At 45.7% G+C, this 20235-nt stretch overlaps 1 protein-coding gene across 1 annotated transcript; it reads right to left on the bottom strand.

Annotated features, from left to right (window-relative positions):
- Window positions 1-771: 771 nt before the first annotated feature.
- LRRC47 (leucine rich repeat containing 47) lies at window positions 772-12354 on the bottom strand. The gene is made up of 7 exons (XM_075018201.1): window positions 11682-12354; window positions 10371-10832; window positions 8120-8236; window positions 6732-6847; window positions 3718-3820; window positions 2225-2314; window positions 772-1662 (listed from the first exon to the last, which is right to left on the bottom strand). The coding sequence occupies exons 1-7, from the start codon at window positions 12339-12341 to the stop codon at window positions 1420-1422; spliced, it is 1791 nt and encodes a 596-aa protein (XP_074874302.1). The 5' UTR covers window positions 12342-12354; the 3' UTR covers window positions 772-1419.
- Window positions 12355-20235: the final 7881 nt, after the last annotated feature.

Raw genomic sequence — 20235 nt, forward strand, 5'->3', positions numbered from 1 at the left:
AGTGCCCAAGGTTACTTTCCAAGCAACAACCTGACCCCACAGTTTGTATTTCCCAGTCAGTTATGAGGGTAAAAAACTTTGGCTGAGGCCTGGCACCTCTTTCATTGCCCATTAAGCGGTTTGCCCTGCAGGGTCTGCAACCTCTCCCCCTGCAGGCACTGAGAGCTCAGCCTGGCCCAGAGCCCCAGCAAGGGAGAGAGGAAAGTGTAGTCAAGCTTCAACAGCTCTGTCACTGCTGCTTTAGTTTAGGAGTGAAAGGGGTTTGGAGCAGCAGTGAAGGATCTGGTTAGTTTTTCCATTACATTTACCCAGTTTTTTTAAAGAGGCTTTTTGTTATTTTACCCAGTGCATCCCATGGACCGCCTCAGAGACATGCCAGATAGTAAGTCACTCTTGGGCAGCAGTACTCTCTGTGTGGAAGGTCTAAGGGAGACATGCACAGTGCCAGGGAAACACCAAGGAAAACAAGAAACCTCAAACGCAGGAGCATAGTATAAATTCTGCACAATAGCAACAGGGAGATAACGTAATGGTTCCCAATGGTTCATGAGTGGCTGGTACATCCATACAAATGGATTACAGCGTCAAAATGCAGCATGACAGTCCAGGGCCCCTGAAGCTGGTGTCCTGGTGAGCAAGAGAAGCAGCATCACATCTACAGAAACCAGGTGGAGTAACAACCACACGAAAAGCTTCTTGCTGAAATTTAACACACAGACATTTGCCAGCCATTAGACTGAAGAGTTTTTAAAAAAAAGTGGTTAGAGGGTATGCTGTGATTCAGATTTAGTCCCATACAAAACATTACAAATTAAAGATGCATCAAAAACACAAGACAAATGATTCTCAGCAGCATTAGCATATTGGGCAGCTGATAAATGGTGTTTGCATCAAGTCTTTAGTAGTGGTAGATGAGATACAGACTTGGTCAGTTTCCATCATATTCATTCACACAAGTCACAAAATAGGTTTCCACATTAATTCACGAACAAAAAGTGCCTCCCCACCACTCCCAAAAAAAAAAAAATTAATTTCAGAAATTGGTTAGTTTGCTCCAAAGCTTCTCAGAACTGGTCAGTGTTATTTCGACTTCCAAGGTCACAGTTCTATGTTAGAACTAGATGAACCAGGGCAAAAGTATGTGAAATACTTAGAGCCCAAGCTTAGCATTTAAAGACTGATTCGTATAATCAGCCAATTATAACATTGGGACTTCATTACTATGACTGGAAAGAATGTAGCATTCTTTGCCATAGTGGGGTCAAATCTATCAGAGTTAAGCATCCAGGAGAACATTTTACATTTTCTTAAAGACAGAGAGGTCTAAATAATTTAATTTTTACCATATACAAACTGTATTTGTAAAATATGCAAAAATAAATTCACAATCAATGCATTTGACAAGAACCTTGATAGATGTTAACGTATTATGGTTAAAATAGATGAGACCAGAGTCAGGTCAGTTTTAGAGGGATAAAGTACTTTTAAGTTCCCATCCATGTCCACCACCCGAACTTGTTCCACCGTTAATGAAGAATGCTCTTGCTCTGCATTTTGGCTGGGGCTGGAATTCCTGGGGTCGGAAGTTATATCAGATTCAGTATCTGAGACTGATTCTTCTTCCTTATTCTCTGAAGTGTATTTGTTGAGTTCTGCCATTTTCTGAATAGGAAACAAAAGGAAGCAAAAATTTCAACATACAGCATGAATGTCAACCAAGCAGAAAAGGTTTACTACAATCCAAATGGCCAGAGTTGAAGCTACAGCAATTCAGACTAGAAATAAGGTGTAAATGTTTAATAGTGAAAGGCCTTAACTCCTGGAACAGCTTACCAAGGCTTGAGATAGATGACACTTCGAAAGTCAAGTTTGGATGTTTTTCTAAAAAAAGTTCTGCCTACAGATTATTTTGGGGGACGTTCTGTGGTGCATTATATAGGAGTCCTGATTAGATGATCGCAATTGTTCCTCCCAGTCTTGGGGACCAGGAGTCTACACCAAGGCATGCATTTCCAATGGGCAGTCATGCACCTGATGGTTCCTGCTTAGGGAGTGACATTGTAACATGCAGGAAAGTTACCAATGATAAATTTTCAGAATAACGTGCAAAAACAAAATTATAAATCATTTCTCCCTTGAAGCTGCATGTACCTCTTTGTTCCAACTTGGTCTCCGATTCAGAGGCACACTAAGAACGAGAGCGTCAGCCTGCGGGCATACTTACTAGAATGAGGGTATCCATGACATCTTTGCATATCTGCAGGCTGGCACTACTGGTGACTTCCAGAAATAGATCACAAGTGGTTTTTCTAACCTGAAAAGCATTGCAGACGTACTCAGAACAGGGAAGGCTGCACAGTAATGCAATGAAATGGAAACTAGAGTGCATAGCTCCAAAAACACATGGCTGCATTGGTTTTTCAAAGAATATCTCTGGGAGCTGATGAACATCCAAGTGCACACATGAACCCCACATCGTTCGGGAAGGGAGAACTATATGTTTACACCTATCTGGGCAGCTCAGTAACCAGCTGCCTCAGGCCAAGACATTGTACCTTCGGAATGACTACAGAACATGATCTCTCAGCCCATGGGTCGCCACCCAGACTTGAGCAGCCAGATTGCATTGAAGGCTAGGTCCACACTATGAGCTAATGGTGTGTGATCCTGGTTTCTGAGCACACACTTGTGCTAGCTGTATAAATTGCAGTCCACCCACTACAGCACAGTAGTAACAGCAGTGGCGCAGCTCAGCCATGCTGAAAACAGACCCACTGGTTCCAGGGCAGGTATGTACTCAGTGTGGCTTAGCTGTGCCTGTTGTGTGATGGCTACACTGTTATCTATACTCACTAGTTCAATGACGGCTGGTGCAAGTATATGTACACTGTCAGGGGAAGTCATATCTCCAGTTCTCAACATAGATGTAGCCAAACAGTCAAGTGGGCAGCTCCTGCCACCAGGAAGATTGGGGGCCCTGGGGTGGGGCAGGAAAGGGGGGCTGCAGAACCTGCTCCATACTCATCCTACAGTGGTGACTCTTGTAGCTCCAATCCTGCAGGGCTGGTTGGGCTCAGGTCCCCATTCCAGGCGTTATCAAGTGCTGCATGGGGCCAGAGCAGGTAGCTACATCCATGTTTGACCTAGTCACTCCTCTGTCATGGGGATGGATTTCTGGCTGGGTCAAATTTGAGTAAGTAGCCCTGAAACCCCAAGGTTCCAACATCCAGCTTGGGAAGCCAACCTCAGGGGATAGGAACCCTTGTTACGATGCCCACCAGGTACTTATTACACTAATGTGCATCATATAATCTAGGTAAAAAATTAGGAACTTCTTCGTAAGCCAGGTTCTCCTCCCCCACAGTTAACCTATTTACTGGGTTGTTCCAGGATTTCAAGTTGCGCATACGGCTCCTGAGCCCAAAGCAGCTGAGCAGCACTGCTCAAAAGCTTGACATAACTTTGCATTTAGCACTAAACATGCATGGATTGACTTGAACTCATTTTTTAAAATCTAGTGCTTTTAGCACATGACCATTAGCCCTCGGCAGATCAGATTCTAAACTCATTCAAAGGAGACCTGAACATGTGGAGTACTTATTCCATAGCACTTCTGTGTATCTCCAGAAAAGGAGAGGACTGAACTGATTTAGGTTTGAAGCCTAGCCCATTTCCACCATTACTGAGACAAAGATAAGTGGATTGAAACTTTCGTACCTTTGTTCTCTCACTGTTTGTGATTGGTGGGAAAGAAATCACACCACCATCAGCATCTACTAGACACGGGTAGTTCTCTTTCCCATCCAGTAACTGAAGATACCTATATCCGGGGGTGGGGGACAAAAATCAAGATAACAGAAAGAGCAATCAACAATATGACAAGAGTGGGACAATTAAGGTAACACCTTTCTGATACAATACATAGAAAAACCCCCTAACTACAGCACCCTAACAACAACTGCATGACCCGCACTGGAAGGGAGTAATGAAGCAATATCATGAAACACAGGTTGAACCTCCCTAGACTGGCATCCCCTCTGGTCCACTAGTATCTATAATCTAGCATGACTTTAGTTATCTGGATGTCGATTTATCATGGGTGTGGCCAAGATTCCTGCGGTCCCATAAAGTTTGTTTACAGCCACCAGTCCTGGCTCTCGGCATCCTGTGCACTTATTTAGCTCTAATTTACCCCTTCATGTCTTCTAAGAGCCCAGTAAGCAGTGGAAGTATCGGTAATGCTACCACACATCATTGAATTTCCATAGTTCAGCAAATTCTCTGGTTAAGCACCAGGTCCCAAGGGTTTCAGACTAGAGAGGTTCAACCTGTACTTTAAAGTGAGCAAACATGTTCTCAATACTTTTTACTACCCCTCCAGCGCTCAAAGTATAAACAACATTTCAAAGCTTGTTTTATTAATGCTACAAGCTCATACTGAAGTTTTTTTTTTTTTTTTTTTTAACCCGTCTCCACCACTCACACAGCTACGCAGTGCCCACTTTGTTTACCTGGTCAGTTTCCCCAAAACACATGATGATGGACATGTGAGATGATCACAATACAAATGGGATGGGAAGGGCGATGTGTCACTTTTCCTTCAAATTAGATGGACAGTCATAAAGATTTCAGCCTCTTACAAGTTGTTCCCAGACAGAATTTTAGACTTTAAAAAACGTATTCTGCCTACATTCATACTCAGTTTCCCTCTGTTCACTCCTGCCAGAACATCCATTTTTTCTCAACACAATTTATACTTTAGAACAATGACAACTACCACATGAATTCTTGACATAACTGGAGGCATTATGCCACGTCATTCAACAACCATATTTTACTCTTATTTTTAAACGGCACTCTCCTCTAAATTTTCAGGAGCTCATGTTAACTGCCCATGTACACTGTTACCATTAGATGTTGTTTTTCATGCAGCCAAGCACAAAGGGCATGTCTGATGCTCTTTGCAGTTACAGTACTGTTGCTTTTCATAGAATCATAGAAGAGTAGGACTGGAAGGGACCTCGAGAGGCCATCGAGTCCAGCCCCCTGCCCTCATGGCAGGACCAAGCACTTTCTAGACCATCCCTGAAAGCCATCTATCTAACCTCTTCTTAAATATCTCCAGTGATGGAGATTCTACCACCTCCCTTGGCAATTCGTTCCAGTGTTTGATCACCCTGACAGTTAGGAACTTTTTCCTAATGTCCAACCTGAACCTCCCCTGCTGCAATTTCAGTCCATTGCCTCTTGTTCTATCCTCAGAGGCAAGGAAGAACAAGTTCCCTCCCTCTGCCTTATGACACCCTTTTAAATACCTGAAAACTGCTATCATGTCCCCCCTCAATCTTCTATTTTCCAAACTAAACAAGCCCAATTCTTTCAGCCTTTCTTCATAGGTCATGTTCTCTAGACCTTTGATCATTCTCGTTGCTCTCCTCTGGACCCTCTCCAATTTCTCCACATCCTTCCTGAACTGCGGTGCCCAGAACTGGACACAATACTCCAGCTGAGGCCTAACCAGCGCAGAGTAGAGTGGGAGAATGACTTCTCGTGTCTTGTTCACAACACACCTGTTAATGCATCCTGGAATCACGTTTGCCTTTTTCGCAACAGCATCACACTGTTGACTCATATTTAGCTTGTGGTCCACTATAACCCCCAGATCCCTTTCTGCTGTACTCATTCCTAGGCAGTCCTTTCCCATTCTGCATGTGTGACACTGATTGTTCCTTCCTAAGTGGAGCACTTTGCATTTGTCCTTATTAAACTTCATCCTGTTTGCCTCAGCCCATTTCTCCAGTTTATCCAGATCCTTTTGAATTATGACCCTATCCTCCAAAGAAGTTGCAACCCCTCCCAGCTTGGTATCATCTGCAAACTTAATAAGTGTACTTTCTATGCCAATATCTAAATCGTTAATGAAGATATTGAACAGAACCGGTCCCAAAACATACCCCTGCGGAACCCCACTAGTTATACTTTTCCAGCCGGATTGAAAACCATTAATAACTACTCTCTGGGTATGGTTATCCAGCCAGTTGTTCACCCACCTTATAGTAGCCCCACCTAAGTTGTATTTGCATAGTTTATTGATAAGTATATTATGTGAGACCGTGTCAAATGCTTTACTGAAGTCTAGGTGTACCACATCCACCGCTTCTCCCTTATCCACAAGACTCATTATTCTATCAAAGAAAGCTATTAGGTTGGTTTGACATGATCTGTTTTTAACAAAGCCATGCTGGCTGTTCCCTAGCACCTTACCACCTTCCAAATGCTTGCAGATGATTTCTTTAATTACCTGCTCCATTACCTTTCCTGGCACAGAAGTTAAGCTGACTGGTCTGTAGTTTCCCGGGTTATTCTTGTTCCCCTTTTTATAAATGGGTACTATATTTGCCCTTTTCCAGTCTTCTGGAATCTCTCCCGTCTCCCACGATTTTCCAAAAATGATTGCTAAAGGCTCAGATACCTCTTCTATCAGCTCCTTGAGGATTCTAGGATGCATTTCATCAGGCCCTGGTGATTTGCAGACATCTAATTTTTCTAAGTAAATTTTAATTTGTTCTTTTCTTATTTCAACTTCTAAGCCTACCCCTTTTCCACTAGCATTCTCTATGTCAGGCATTCCTTCAGATGTCTCAGTGAAGACCGAGAATCATGTGATTGTACGTTGGCTAAAATGTGTTTGATTAATTTGGGGAAAAAAAGATATGCATTAATAAACTGACCTGTGCAGTCCAGAGACATTCTGACGCTTCTTCTGTTTTCTTTGTTCCTCAGCCTCTAACTGCAACTGACGGACAAGATCCTTTGCTTTGATCTCCTTCCTACCCAATGGTGTTATCTGTTTCAGAGAGCAAGCAAATACATAAAGGCAAAGAGTAACTCACTGACATCTGGGCCACCTGAGCTAGTTCATCAGAGCTAAGGGGCTGGGGGGGGAGGAGAAACACTGGGTGATTATAATTTCATATTCAGCCGAAAGTTTCTCATAACTATTTTTGCTCTTTCAACCACTATTTGGAACATACACAAGGGATTTTATGAAACAGTTGTGACATTTCGTTCTCCTTTAAAACATCCCTCATACTCAGACATGTTTACACTCGATGTCAGAACTCTTGTGTTGTGTTACCACACCAAACAGACATTCCTATTAACTACGACACGTTCTTGAGCTTTCAGAATGTTTATCTGAGAGTTGAATGAACAGGAGGCATTCAAGATGTGTGTCTATCTCAGCTTATACTTTACAATAAAGCTCTACAGCTCTTTATTTTGTAAAGTTTAGAAAATTACCTCGACCCTGATCAGTGCTGCTAAATCTTTTCTAGTTGTCCAATGTTTTAATGAAGGATGGTTGTCACTACATGTTCAAGAAGTGACCATGGTCCCTCACTATTTAACCTGCTCTGCAGTTTGCCCTCTCAGTGGTGCTACAGACAGACTGCAGCAAATCAGAGGCAGAGGGAGAAGCAATACGGAAAACACACCAAAAATAAATCAGTAAAAAGTAAGAATTGTCAGAGAGGAAAGAATTGGTGAAGAGATCCTGAATTTGGTTCAGCTGATTACCTCAGACTGCTGCCAGTCATGCCAGGTATATTGATGTAAATGAACACCTGCTACATGGCACAACATTCCAGGTATATCCTAATATTTTGTGATGTCCCACTGAACATTATCTTGGCTGTTGCTGTTGGCTCACACAGCTAGGAGGACTAGCAGTGAAACTGTTAGAAGGGAAACACTAAGACCTCTGTCATCCTAAGCGAAAGGTGCACAGCATGCAAGATCAAAATACTCATTATGGAGAAAATGATTTTGGACTGCTTTTTCTGTTTCAATTTTGAAGGCATTCAACTAGTGCTAGAGGTTTTCCAACTGGCAAATCAGGTAATTTTATAAACATGCACTTTCTGAAGGACATTAGATCAGTGAGGAGTTCTGAGCCTAACTTAGAGAGGAACTGTTACAAAGCGGGCATGTTTTCCAAACTTAACCTACTGGCTCCAGTTAAATTTTCTCATCTCTGCAGGGTACAAAATAGCTTATTCCCTTTTCTGTACGCTCCACAATTTGATAAAGCCATAGGGAAAAAAGGTGGTTATCCTACCTTTAATTCACTGGGTGACTGAGCATCATACAGCAGGGGCCCTTTTATCAGCTGCAAGTCATGTGTGGCAATGGTTGCTGCTGTTCGTTTCTCACATATATCTTCATGAAGTTTGATCTAGCAAAATTTGCAGGACACAGAAATATGGTTAATAGCCAGGATCCTTCAGCATTCCTGTACCACTACCAGCCTCAACCTTACTCTAAGCTGCCTTATTAAACTCATCCCTCAGTATCAAAACGTTTTTCCTTTCAATCAATTTTGTCCTCTCTCATTTGACAAGACTTTGTTTTTCCTCTTTTGGATGGGGTTGAAAGCAACAGTTCTCTGGCTGAAGAAAGTATTTCACCACTGTTCACATAGCACTGGGAAGAATACTCATTCTTTGATTATAACCATGCTTGGCAACATTTGATTTACAAGGACAGATGCTGGTAAACAATTTCAATTGATGCACTGAAACAGACGAGGAAAATACATGGATTAGTAAATTGGCGGGAGTGCAGCCTCCCTGCCTTGTGCCAACAAGGACAAAGCATCACCAGCTCTGTGATAGTGCAGGGAGCCCTCTGCAGCCCGCTGTCAGGCCCTGCTCTCACCAGCTTGGGGTCATTACTTTGCTATATCAAGATAACAGTTTTACGTGCCTCATGTGCCTGCAGAAATCCAATGTCACCACCCCAGGGAGCCCTCTGCAGCTCTACTGTCACAGCCCCACCAAAAAGCATCCCTGTGCAGGAACTGTTCAGCAGCATGCTGGGGCCAGGACCACAGCCTTCCTTGCATCTTGCACCTTCGGTCCCTTTTGCTATGCAGGAAGTCCCCTGTATTCCTGCTGTCAGTGCTGCCCTGACCCCAATCCCTGCTTCATTTCCAGCAACTGTAAAAATTAAGAATACATCTATACTGCAAGAAGCCTTGCAGCAGCAAGTCTCAGCCCAGGTCAATGACTTAGGCTCATGCTATGGGGCTTGTCCAAGCTGACCCCTACTCTGTCACTCTGAGTGCAGAAAGTGGAACCCACAAGAGACCTTAAAATTCCTCACCTCTATAGGCTTCTGCTGAAGAGCTTCCCAAGGTCACAGATTCCCTGACCCTGGGAGGTACCTGCCACACCCAAGTGAGAAACCCCCTTTTTAAAACCCATGAAGGCACACTTGGGAGTTCTTATGTGGAGTAACCCCAAGCTCTTATTCCTCGTTTAGGAGAGAGTTTGAAAACAAAGAGGAAAAAATTAGGATGCAATCTGACAGATGACCTTTCAGTCTTAATGCACGCACATACACATATCCTCCTTTAGGACACAGGAATGAAATCACTGCTTTAAAAAAGGTGATTTATTAACAAAAGATAAAGTATACAAATAAAGTGATAACACACACTCGCTTGCTAGGTGTTACAGAGCAACTTAATAAAGGATCGATAAAAGAACAGGAAATTACTTCCTTGGGATTCAGTTTAGAAGTTACAGAGTACAGGCTGGTAGATCAGCCAGCATGAGAAGACCCATGTCAAACTCAATATATTTTATAGACATTTTCATTGCAAGACAAACTAAATATTTACTGTCATACTCTTTAAATATGAATGTAGGTATTATAGTGAATAAAAATGAATTCACATTACTCTGGCTCTTTAGGATATTGGTAATCATTGATTTGGCTCCTGAACCACTGAGTTCTGACCATCTCTGATCAAAACAATCTTTGCAATCTCAGATTTTAACATGGATTCATGTTTATCCTTCCTTCCCAGTACAAAATGTATATGGAAAAATCTGCAAGGATCTTTTAAACTGGAATCAGAAATCTGTGCACTTATGTGGTTTCCCCAACAAAAGTATCTAAACTCCTAATGCATTTTTCATAAAGAAAGCTTTTAATCATCTATTGCAAATTTCAGTTCAGCAGAAATTGGGGGCTGAATCTAAAAAAGCAAACTGAACATAAGAATAGATGAAAGTTGTTTTTACTGTTGAAGCGCACAAAAATGTAAGAGTTATTTGTAACACCTGGTAAGTTACTTCCTTGCTTGGGAAAAAGCAATCTTTCCCTAAAAACTAAAGTTATATATTTACAGAGAAGCTGCCCTTGAAGTATAGGCTTGTGTGCAAGAGCTTCTTTAGTTACCTGATTTTCTCTTTAATTGAGTCTATACTCAGGAACAGACTTCCATTCATTTGGAACAGGAGCAAAACAATCCTATTGAAAATGCATTCAGAAAAGTTCTAACTTAAACCTTCAATAATTACCTGTGCAGAAAGAAATCTCTTCAGGGCATTTCCTGGCTTCAAATTCATTCCCTTCACCACACAACAAACAATGTATGGCCGAACTTCTTTGATATTTGGACTAACTTTAACCACCAATGGAGCTGGATTTTCAGCAATGTGCAGAATCTTGATCATAATTTTATTCACCTCCTCCAGCTTGTCCTGTTCCTCATCTCCACTATCCTTTTTCTGGCGTTTATCCCTTTTTTTCCTCCTACTCTCCTCCTTATCAGAGTTATCTGCTTTCCCTTTTCCTTTGCCGCCTCCTCGGCCTCCAACCCGCAAGTACTCCAGGATGGATTTTGTCTGGCAGTTATTGACCATTTTCTCCAGCCGCTTGTCTTTCAACTTGTTCCCTCTGAAGTTGATCTCCTTCAGTTTAGGGCAGTCAGCAAGCTCAACAGGAATTTCTGATAACTCATTATTGGAAACATCCAGGATCTAAGGGAGGAAAAACATTTACACAATTACACTGGGTGCTTCTAAAAGGCTTAGGCCTAGCTCAGCCTTGGCATGCCATTTGCTCAGAAGGCAGCTGGGAACCATAGGAAAAGGTATACTTGGTATAAAAATGTCTACATTGAGCTACTCCTTAGACAACGATGAAAATATTTGCATTTAGATTAGTTACTTTTTCTTCCCCAAAACAAGAGATCATTTTTTAGCTAACACTAACCAAGGTACTTCATTCTATCAATGCACTGTTACCTAGCTCGTGAGTTCTCTAAGTTCCACTCACGAGCACTCATTTCGCCCATACAACACCCACCACTTTTAGCATTTGCAATTTAGCAGAAGCAAACCACCAACTTTTTCTCATGAAGGTTCAGTCACTACCAATGCTGACAACGCTAATTAGTCATGCAACATTTCTAACCTTCTTAAAGCCCTGGTATCCATAATCAATTAGTGAGACTCATCTTCCATCAAAAAGGTTTCTAGACCACACTGTTGTGGAGAAAAGCTTGACAATCTGAATCTAAAGGCTCAGAAACTAGAACATGCACACAAGAACCCCCATGCCCCAAATATGTGTGTATTAAAACCACATTAATTTTTAAACTATGTAACACATGCTATTTGCACAGTGGGTTTGGCAAAACCACAAGCCTCCCTCCCCACTGAAATCCAGCATTTACTCCATGACAACCTCCCGGAAACCATAGCCACTCTCCTGGTTGAGAGGGGCCCTAGCTCCACAACCCCTTCCCCACCAACCACAAACCTCACCTCTCCCAGGGTTTCCCAGTCTCTTTGCCCAGCCCCTGCTTCCCAAGCTCACTGCCTGACCTTGAGCGCCGGCAGGCTGGAGATGGAAGAGCCGAGTTCCTGCAGCCCGTTGTCCGCTGCCTCCAGCTGGCTGAGCAGTGGGAAGAGGCCAGAGGCGCCCGGGGGCAGGAGGCCGCCAGGCAGGGCGGTCAGGCGGTTGCCGGAGAGCAACAGGGTCTGGAGCTGGGGGGCGGATCGCGCCAGGCCCGGGCCCAGCTCCCAGAGCCGGTTGCCGGTGAGGTTCAAGCTCCGCAGCTGGGGGAAGGCCGGGGTCCCCCCGGGAGCGCAGGGCCCAGCCGGGTCCGAGGCTCCCCCCAGCGCCGCGGGCAGCGTCTCTAGCCCATTCCCGGACAGGTCCAACACCCGTAGGGCCGGCAGGGGACCCCCGAGCCCCGGCCCCCCCGAAGCGCCCAGCCCCGCGGGGCCCAGCCCGTTCCCGCTCAACACCAGGGTCTGCAAGGCCGGCAGCGCCGCCGCCAGCTCCGGGCCCACCTCCCGCAGCGCCCCGCAGCCGCTCAGCTCCAGCGCCTGCAGCAGCGGCAGAGCCAGGAGCCGCGGGGGCAACCGGCCGCCCCCCTTCCGGATGCGGGCCTCCACCGCCGCGCCAGAGAGAACCAGCGCCCGGCGCCGCTCCCGCTCCGCGGCCTCCAGCTCCGGCCAGCCATCCGGCTCCGCCATCATGCCTCCCGGCGCACCCCCGCTCACACACACTTCCGGTTCGCGGCATTGCTTCCGGGGCTCACCAGGGGTCGGGGCGTCGCACCATAGAGGGCGCCTAAAGGTGAGGTAGATTGTCCCACCGGTGATTTTTTTACACTCCCGCTTCCCCGCGCTGCCATAGAGTGAGTGGCCAGAAGGTCGCGTCCTCCGGGGGCGAGGGGAGGGCGTGGCTTCCATAGAGATCAGCGCAAAGGGAGGCTAGAGCGTCCTACCAGTCTTTGCGTTCGTGCTCACGTGCCTCGTTCGAAGAGGCGCCCCCTCGCGGGGGAGCGGGGTAAGCTCAGCGCCGTTGTTGCCCAGCGGGCGCCTGTGCCTGGAGCCGAGGGCCTGTCTACACTACAGCCGCTGCAGCTGTGCCCTTGTAGCACCATAGCGCAGGGCGCCGGGGGTGGGGTAGAGGCAGGGTCGAGTTTCATTCTGTCCCCCCGCTGGACTCAGCCAAGAAAAGAGACGTTCCTGCTTAAGCCCCCCTCCCCCCGGCGTAAGCCACAGGATGGAACTGAGAAGAAAGCGAGGGGCCTTGGCTGGGACAGGGGTCGGCCTCTGGGGGACTCGGGAGCCGTCGGGGGTCAGGGAGTCGGCCCGTACCGTGGGCTGTGCTGTCCCGCAGCAATGGGCGCACCCCTCGGGCGGCAGCTCCAGGGGGCTCCGCACACACAAGCAGCCTGAATGCGCCGCCCTCGCAGCCCCCATTGTCCAGGAACCGTGGCCAGTGGGAGCTGGGAAGTCAGTGCTGGGGGAGGGCAATGTGCAGGGACACCCCTTCATGGGGCCCCAGGGACATTCTGGCTGCACCTGGGAGAGGCACAGAGGGAAGGGGGCAGAGAGCCACCTTAGCGCTGTTGGTGGCATATCTTTGTGTGCTGCTTGGGGACAGAGAGGTCAGCAGGTCTCCTGGCACTGCCTGGGGTGATGGGATGTGCATGGAGCCACTTCCCCCAGCCAGTGGTTCACAAAGATGTGTCAGCAGCCAGCCACTTCTAGCAGCCACATTGGCCACTGGACATGGCATGCAGGCAGCTGACCTGAGCCCTGCTATGCTGCTGCATCTCAGGGGAGGGCCCTGTTGTTGGGAGTCCCCTGCCGCAGAACAGTGTGCTTAATTGTAAATCCATTCCTGGTGCAGATCCTTCCTGCAGACCCAGAAAGGATCTTCCACTGATGGAATTAACTCACAGCAGCCCAGCCACCTCTCTGAAAAGAGGTGCAGGTGGCAGGCTTGTCCTGAAGTCTCTAGGAATCAATGGTTAAAGATTATGTCATGAAATGAAACCTCCAGGAATACGTCCAAACAAATTGGCAACTCTACAGCTTACCTGTTTCTTCCAGAGGTGGTACAGGCAGCAGCTGGGTCAAGTGGGGTTAGAGCGATCTAACTACATCACTCAGGGCATGCCCAGGGTATTCACAGTCCTGCGCAGTGTAGCTGGTTCAGTCTAATTTTTAACCATAGACCTGGTCTGACTGTGCACGCAAAGCCAAGGACACAGTTCTCATGTGGATGATGCCTTGCTGCACCGTTTTGTCACAAGGTGGCAGTGCAGGTAAGGCCTGGTTTCTCACCTCAGAGAATGGGAAGTCCCTTCACTCACCTCAGTGGGACCATATTTACATGAAATAGGTGTGGTTAAAGACATAGAAAGGAAAGGGAGCATGCACTTCCTTAGCCAAGGCAGGTGGGGGTTGAAGGAGATCATTCTTCTTCCCCCAGACATCTATTTTCCCAACTGCACAGCAAAAAGAAAAAGACCATTAAGGTCCAAAATCAGTCATGAAGTTTCAAAATGCCAGAAATGCCTATGCAGCCTGTATTCATCTCCCTTCTGCATATGGCTTATGATACAGTTGTTAATTACACATGCACATACTGTTTTTTCCCCCAAAGAATTTATCCATTTAAATCCACACACATTCAACCTTCATTATGCAACATGTAATCTTTGCATGTAAAATAAAATGTATTAAAATAAAATAACTGTTTAATATCCCAATAAGGAGAAAATGAAAGGACCTGGGTTTTTTTCAAAGCATGAAAATATAATAAATATAAAGTAAAACTTCTTAAGAGACAATATAACAGTCAAATATTTCAAAAGGCCACACCAAGTAAGATAATTAAATATAATCTATTTTGGTATCATAAATAATCAGTTTACATTTGCTTGTCATACTAAAAAAATTCAAAAATTGCATTACAGAAACAGAATCCAGTGTTATTTGTGTCTTCACCAATAACAAGCAGTCCTGTGGCACCTTACAGACTAACACATTTATTAGGTCATGAGCTTTTGTGGGTAAGACCCACTTCAGGACTTAAGCTACAGCCTAACATGGCTACAACCCCTCTGTGTCTTCAGAATATGTCCCTCACAGCTAGTTGAATCTATTGGTCTGCCAATAGAGGGCACATCTCTTTCATGTATGTGTAACCCTTCACAGTACCAGAAAGCAAGATGACTATTGCCATATGTTGCTCAAGTAGAGCAAGAAAATGTTATAAAGAGGTTTAATAGTGAGGGGCGTTAACAGTCTCAGCTTCCCAATAGTTGTGAACTTGCTTAAATTCAAGTTAGAGATCTGAATGTTAATTATTCACTCAGGGCTGACTAGCTTTCTGGTTTCCCTGTGCTACTTCACTGAGAGTGGAGCAGTAACATCTTGTTACAGTAGATGTAAAATAAATGGACTTGATTAAAAATCCCTCATTCCTAGTTCTCATACAAGAACTGGACTCCCTTCTCCCCAGCTTTCACACACACAGGGTCACAGGCACCATATGGGCCATGCCAGAGTTCATCTCAGGAACCTGTCTTATTGGGGCAGGCCCGTCCTTGGGAGGGACCCAGTATTTGGCCCCTGGCCAGGAGCACTCTGCCCCTGTCTCTATCACCTGGGGCAGGCAGGTGGGGCAGGTTTGCCCTGGGCCAGAGAAGCAGTAATCTGGACCCAGACCCATTGCTGGTGCCCCAGCACACTGTGAGTATAGGGGCCCAGGCAGGGTGCACAGGTGCCTCATTGCTTACAGGGACACCCTGCCCAGCTCAGAGGGCAGCTGCCAGCTGTGCACACACAGTGCTGAAAATGGGCCTGAGCATCTCCTGCTTCTGGGTCTTGCTGCTCACTTTGTGCCAGCTGTGGCAGCTGGACCCTGGGAACCACTGGGCCTGTGGAGCTGGCTCCAAATGACTTATAGTAGTCCAAACCAGGGCTCTACATGGGAGCTGCTGCACCCTTCCCCAAGGGCAGGGCACTATGCTGTGTGGTGTTAGGCACCTCAAGCAGGCGGATGGGTGACTTCACTGGCCTGCTCTTCACATCGAGTAAGGGCAGGAGCAGTTCATGTGGCAGGTGGGTGTGTGGAGCCACAAAGTGGAGGTGACTGGGATTACAGGGTCTGGACCTCTTTCTTCTGGGTACCCTCGAGGAGTCAACTTCCTCGGCTGGTTCCACCAGTGCTGCCCACACACTGAGTTCATCTTCCAAGGCAGCAACACACACACGGGTAACATGCTGGATTTCCTGGACTCCTGGTGCAGAGATCTCTGGCACTTGTCAGGGACATCATCAGCAAGGCCTTCTGCCTGCAGAACAGGCAGAGCAGAGCAAATACCACAGCGCTGAAAAGCTCTGTGACAAGCTGTATTCCTGTAAGCTGGTGGGGAAGACTTCTGCATAACCTCCCCCTGGCCAGATTGTTCTTGGCCTCTGAGGTCATCATGTTCCTGGGCACGTGCCCGAGGCACAGCAGTAGGGTGCACAAGGCCCACACAGGCTTCTGGACTTTGGGGATTGCCAGGTACAGGAGCTGTGTTGTGAACAGGGATTCTTCCGTCTACAACAGCTTGCAGCTAGTGCACAAGATAACCCCAGAGGCATTATTAAGGATATGGGAGCTTGGGCACAACAAAAGAATTGACCATGGTAGGACAGTTCATTACACTTAACTTGAGAAGCTGTGGCCACAAGGGCCCAGTAGCTTTGGTGCACAGAGGGCTTGTGATGAGCTCCTCTGCACAGAGCGAGTTCATTTGCTTTGCAGCACAACTGGGCATTGTCTCACTGCATTTATGTTGCCTGCTCACTTCAACATTTGTTCTCCTGTAGCTTCCTCAGAAAGCTGCCAACAAAATCGAGGAACTCAACCCTCAGCACACTACTGCCTCAAACAACAGAGACCAGCTTTAAACTAGGCACTGGGAGGGGGCTTGGTGTGATCACTAAATGAGGCTTTTCGAGTCATCAGTTTGCTAAACCTGACTGCAAGATATAGGGACAGATTCAGAGATCATGCAAGTTCCATGGACATCACTGTACCTTAGGGCAGGGAGGCAAAGAATGGTGGTGTGGTGGGGCAGGGCAGGGAGTTAGGGATATCATAGTAGGCAAAATAGCCAACAGAGCATAATTTTACAATGCAACATAAAGCATGGGTCTCTCCTTAGACTGTAAAGGAAACATTTTTAGTTAGATTTGCTCATGCTGATTAACCTCAAATTCTCTGGATTTCCTCTTGAAATATTTTCAGAGGTAAAAATTAAAACGATTGAGGTGTCGTTTGAGAAAAACAGCTGAAAAGCTGCATTGTCTTTGTTCCCTTCTAATTAACGTTCCTGAAAGGTGAGATGTAGTTCCACTGAGATGTGCCTGCAACTTTAATGATCACCGGCAAAGGTAGCGTGTGAGAACTGAGTGAACCAGAAATCAAACCAGTGGCAGGTTGGTAAGCTCAGCATGCCTGCTAGACAATAGCCCACCCAGGACACAGCATGCTTTCAAAAGAAGAGACACCATCAGTACTTGCTAAAATATATAGACATTTACTAAAGTATAGCAAAAAATAATTTGTGTATTTCCTCTACATGTGATGGCTAAAGACCTCTGGGATCAGGCTTGCTATCAAGAGAGACATTCTTCTTATGAAGCAAGAGAATTCCTTGTCCCCGCCCCACCAACCAGAGGTCCTGGGAGCCCAGTGGACTGATGGAGACTGTGAATTCTGTAAGCTCCTGAATAGTCTTCAGTTTAGACAGATATAAAAAACTAACAGATATTCACGGAGCCAAGTACCTTAAAATGGAAAAGCCAACGTAAGAGCCAAAGCCTCTCCTCTTTTGTATGGATAGCAAAATATTACTGAGCTATGGATCATAATCTGCAGGGTTTTTCTTAACTTGGGGAATGCACGGGATTAGAGTTCCAGCACTTTCTTTCCATTAGAACACCTGAAAAATTTTCACTGCTGGTTCTGCAGCAGCTTGGGGACCAGGCAGAAGCCCCTGTTAGTCCAGCAGCAATATGGGGACCGTGACATTAAAAGTGAACACCGTAACTCCTATGAGGAATCATCAGACTCAAGTTCCAGCATTTTTTTTCCCTAGAAAAAAGCACTGCCAATCAGGTTGCTTTTGTTTTTTGGTGGTGGGGGTAAAGAGGAGAGGGAATTATTTTACTCCACAAGATGTGACACTACAAAATAGTTTTAGCTCCAGAATATTTTACTCCAAAAGCCACTACAAGCCCCAATTTTTCTTCTTTTATAGCAAGGGAATATACCCCATTTTCTACTTCAATCAGGAGTTTATTTTACCAAAGGATGGAAAACAGACTGTGTATTTAAAAAGGAAGCAGGCCTGCTAAGTTATCATCATTTACAACTATATCGATAAAATAGTATTAAAAAAACAAATGTGTTCTGAAGCCTCTGAAAATGTTCATGTATCTACCACTAAACTGTTTCTAATTCTGGATAGTTTAAGGAAATTAAACCTCTGTTTTGGGATTGCAATTTTGATTTCATAATATGTGCTCACATACCTATTCACTATTGCACAAGCTAAAGTCATTATTAAAGTGTGCACTTCCTAAAGGATACTGCAAAATGCTTAGGCATGTCTGCATTACAAAAGAAATTAGACCTAAGATAAGCAACTCCAGCTACAAGAATTGCATAGGTGAAGTCGATGTACCTTAAATCGAACTTCTGGCCTGGCCCCACTGTGGGAGCTCAGGGGGAGAAACTCTCCTGCCAACTTACCTTACTCCTTGCAACAGCAACAGCCAAGAGTACCGGGGTCAAGGTGGGTGCCTCAGGGTTTGATTTCGTGCATTCCTATGAGGCGCACTAAATCAAACCCCAGAGGATTGACCAAGATAGCAGCTACACAAAGCAGAAGATTGACAAGCCTTTAAGTTACCTTGGATTTAATGGAAGGAATTAAGGACTTTCAGATGTTCCCAAGGGGGACATATTTTTACAGTTACTTTAAATCAGCGGTTTGGAAACTTTTTTTTTTTTTTTTGAAAAAATCCCAGTGAGGGGCCACACAACTGAGAAGCCAAAACTCCCCTAACCTCAGCCCTCACTAATGTGGCCAAACAGACTCCTCACTCCCCTTGCACTGCAGCCCCATGGGGTAGGAAGGGAGGGAGGACCAAGGTTCTAGGGCTTTCCTCAGGCCAGATCAACTCATCATGGGGTCTAGGGCTAGTAGATTTTGTGCCCCCACCTGACTCTGGAGTGGGGCCAAAATGAGAGGGTCAGTGTGCAGAAGGGGGCTGCTGGGGAGCAGGCTGGGCGTGGGAGTGCAGGGACTGGGCAGGCAAGGGGTGCAGAACCAGGCCAGGGTGCAAGAGCTGGGTGAGAGGGGTCACTTACTGGCACAGCTCTCTGGGGGCAAACACGGCTCTGTGCCACACACTGTTCCCAGGTACCACCTGCTGCTGCTCCCCTTGACCATGATTCTGGCCAATGGGAGCCAGGGGTGAGGGTGGAGGTGGGCAGAGCCTCCAGGCCTTTACTTCTGCTGTTCCCCAAGCTGGGGCTGGGGGTAGGAGGGAGGTGCACTGTGCAGAACCTGCAGGCATGATCCTGCACAGGCTTGTATGATCATGGATCTGGCCTGTGAGGCTCAGGGCTCCCCACTGCAGAGTGGGGCTGAGACTCGTGGGCTGGATCCAGGTGAGCTGGAACACAGATTCACCACCTTTGTTTTAAATGCTGTGACACAACATGCTGCATCCTCATCTCCTTCTGTGAGTGCACTTTCCAATTTGCAGTATGATTTGGTAAAACAGTGGAGACAATGTGGTAAAAAGATCAGAAAATATCTGTTCCTATGTTATTAAACCTGTAGGTATTACCCTCTTATATTTACACTACTACAGTTTTACTCTGCTCTAGAGAGGAAATGATGGAAAGGGATAGTGAGAGGCATCAGGCACCAATGGGTGCTGAGCCCACAGTTACTGATGGTGATGAATTTTAAACCCACATTTACATTTCATCATTTACCCTGTATTTCTAGCAAACACAGTGCAGGTGTTAAAACGAAGAAGGGACGCGGTACAGACTGATTATGAACATCGATAAAACAAAAAATGGTATTTGGAGATAAGGAAATAGGCAGGAAGATCAGTGTGGATGGTATTGAACTAGAAAATGTAGAGAAGTTCACATATCTGGGAGCAACATAATGTATGATCCAGTCTGTAAGGAGGAAATAGCCACTAGAATAGCAAAAGCAAGAGCGAGTTTGAAGGCGATGGATAAGATCTGGAAAAGCAAAGCCATTAGCGTAAGAATGAAGCTGGGCATCTTGAAAACGTGTATATTCAGCAGCATGTTGTATGGATGTGAGACATGGGTGATAACGGAAGATTCAAAAAGAATAATATTGGCGTTTGAAAGGGGTTGTTATAGAAAGATTCTGAGAATAGGATGGATGCAGAAGGTCACCAATGAGGAATTATATAGGAAGATACAGCCGAAAGAACCTGCTGCAGAAGGTTATAGAACGGAAGCTACAACTATTTGGACATATTTGCAGAATGAATGACAAATGAAAAATCAAGACCC

This window comes from Carettochelys insculpta, chromosome 23, assembly GCF_033958435.1.
Source record: "Carettochelys insculpta isolate YL-2023 chromosome 23, ASM3395843v1, whole genome shotgun sequence".
NCBI lineage: Eukaryota > Metazoa > Chordata > Testudines > Carettochelyidae > Carettochelys > Carettochelys insculpta.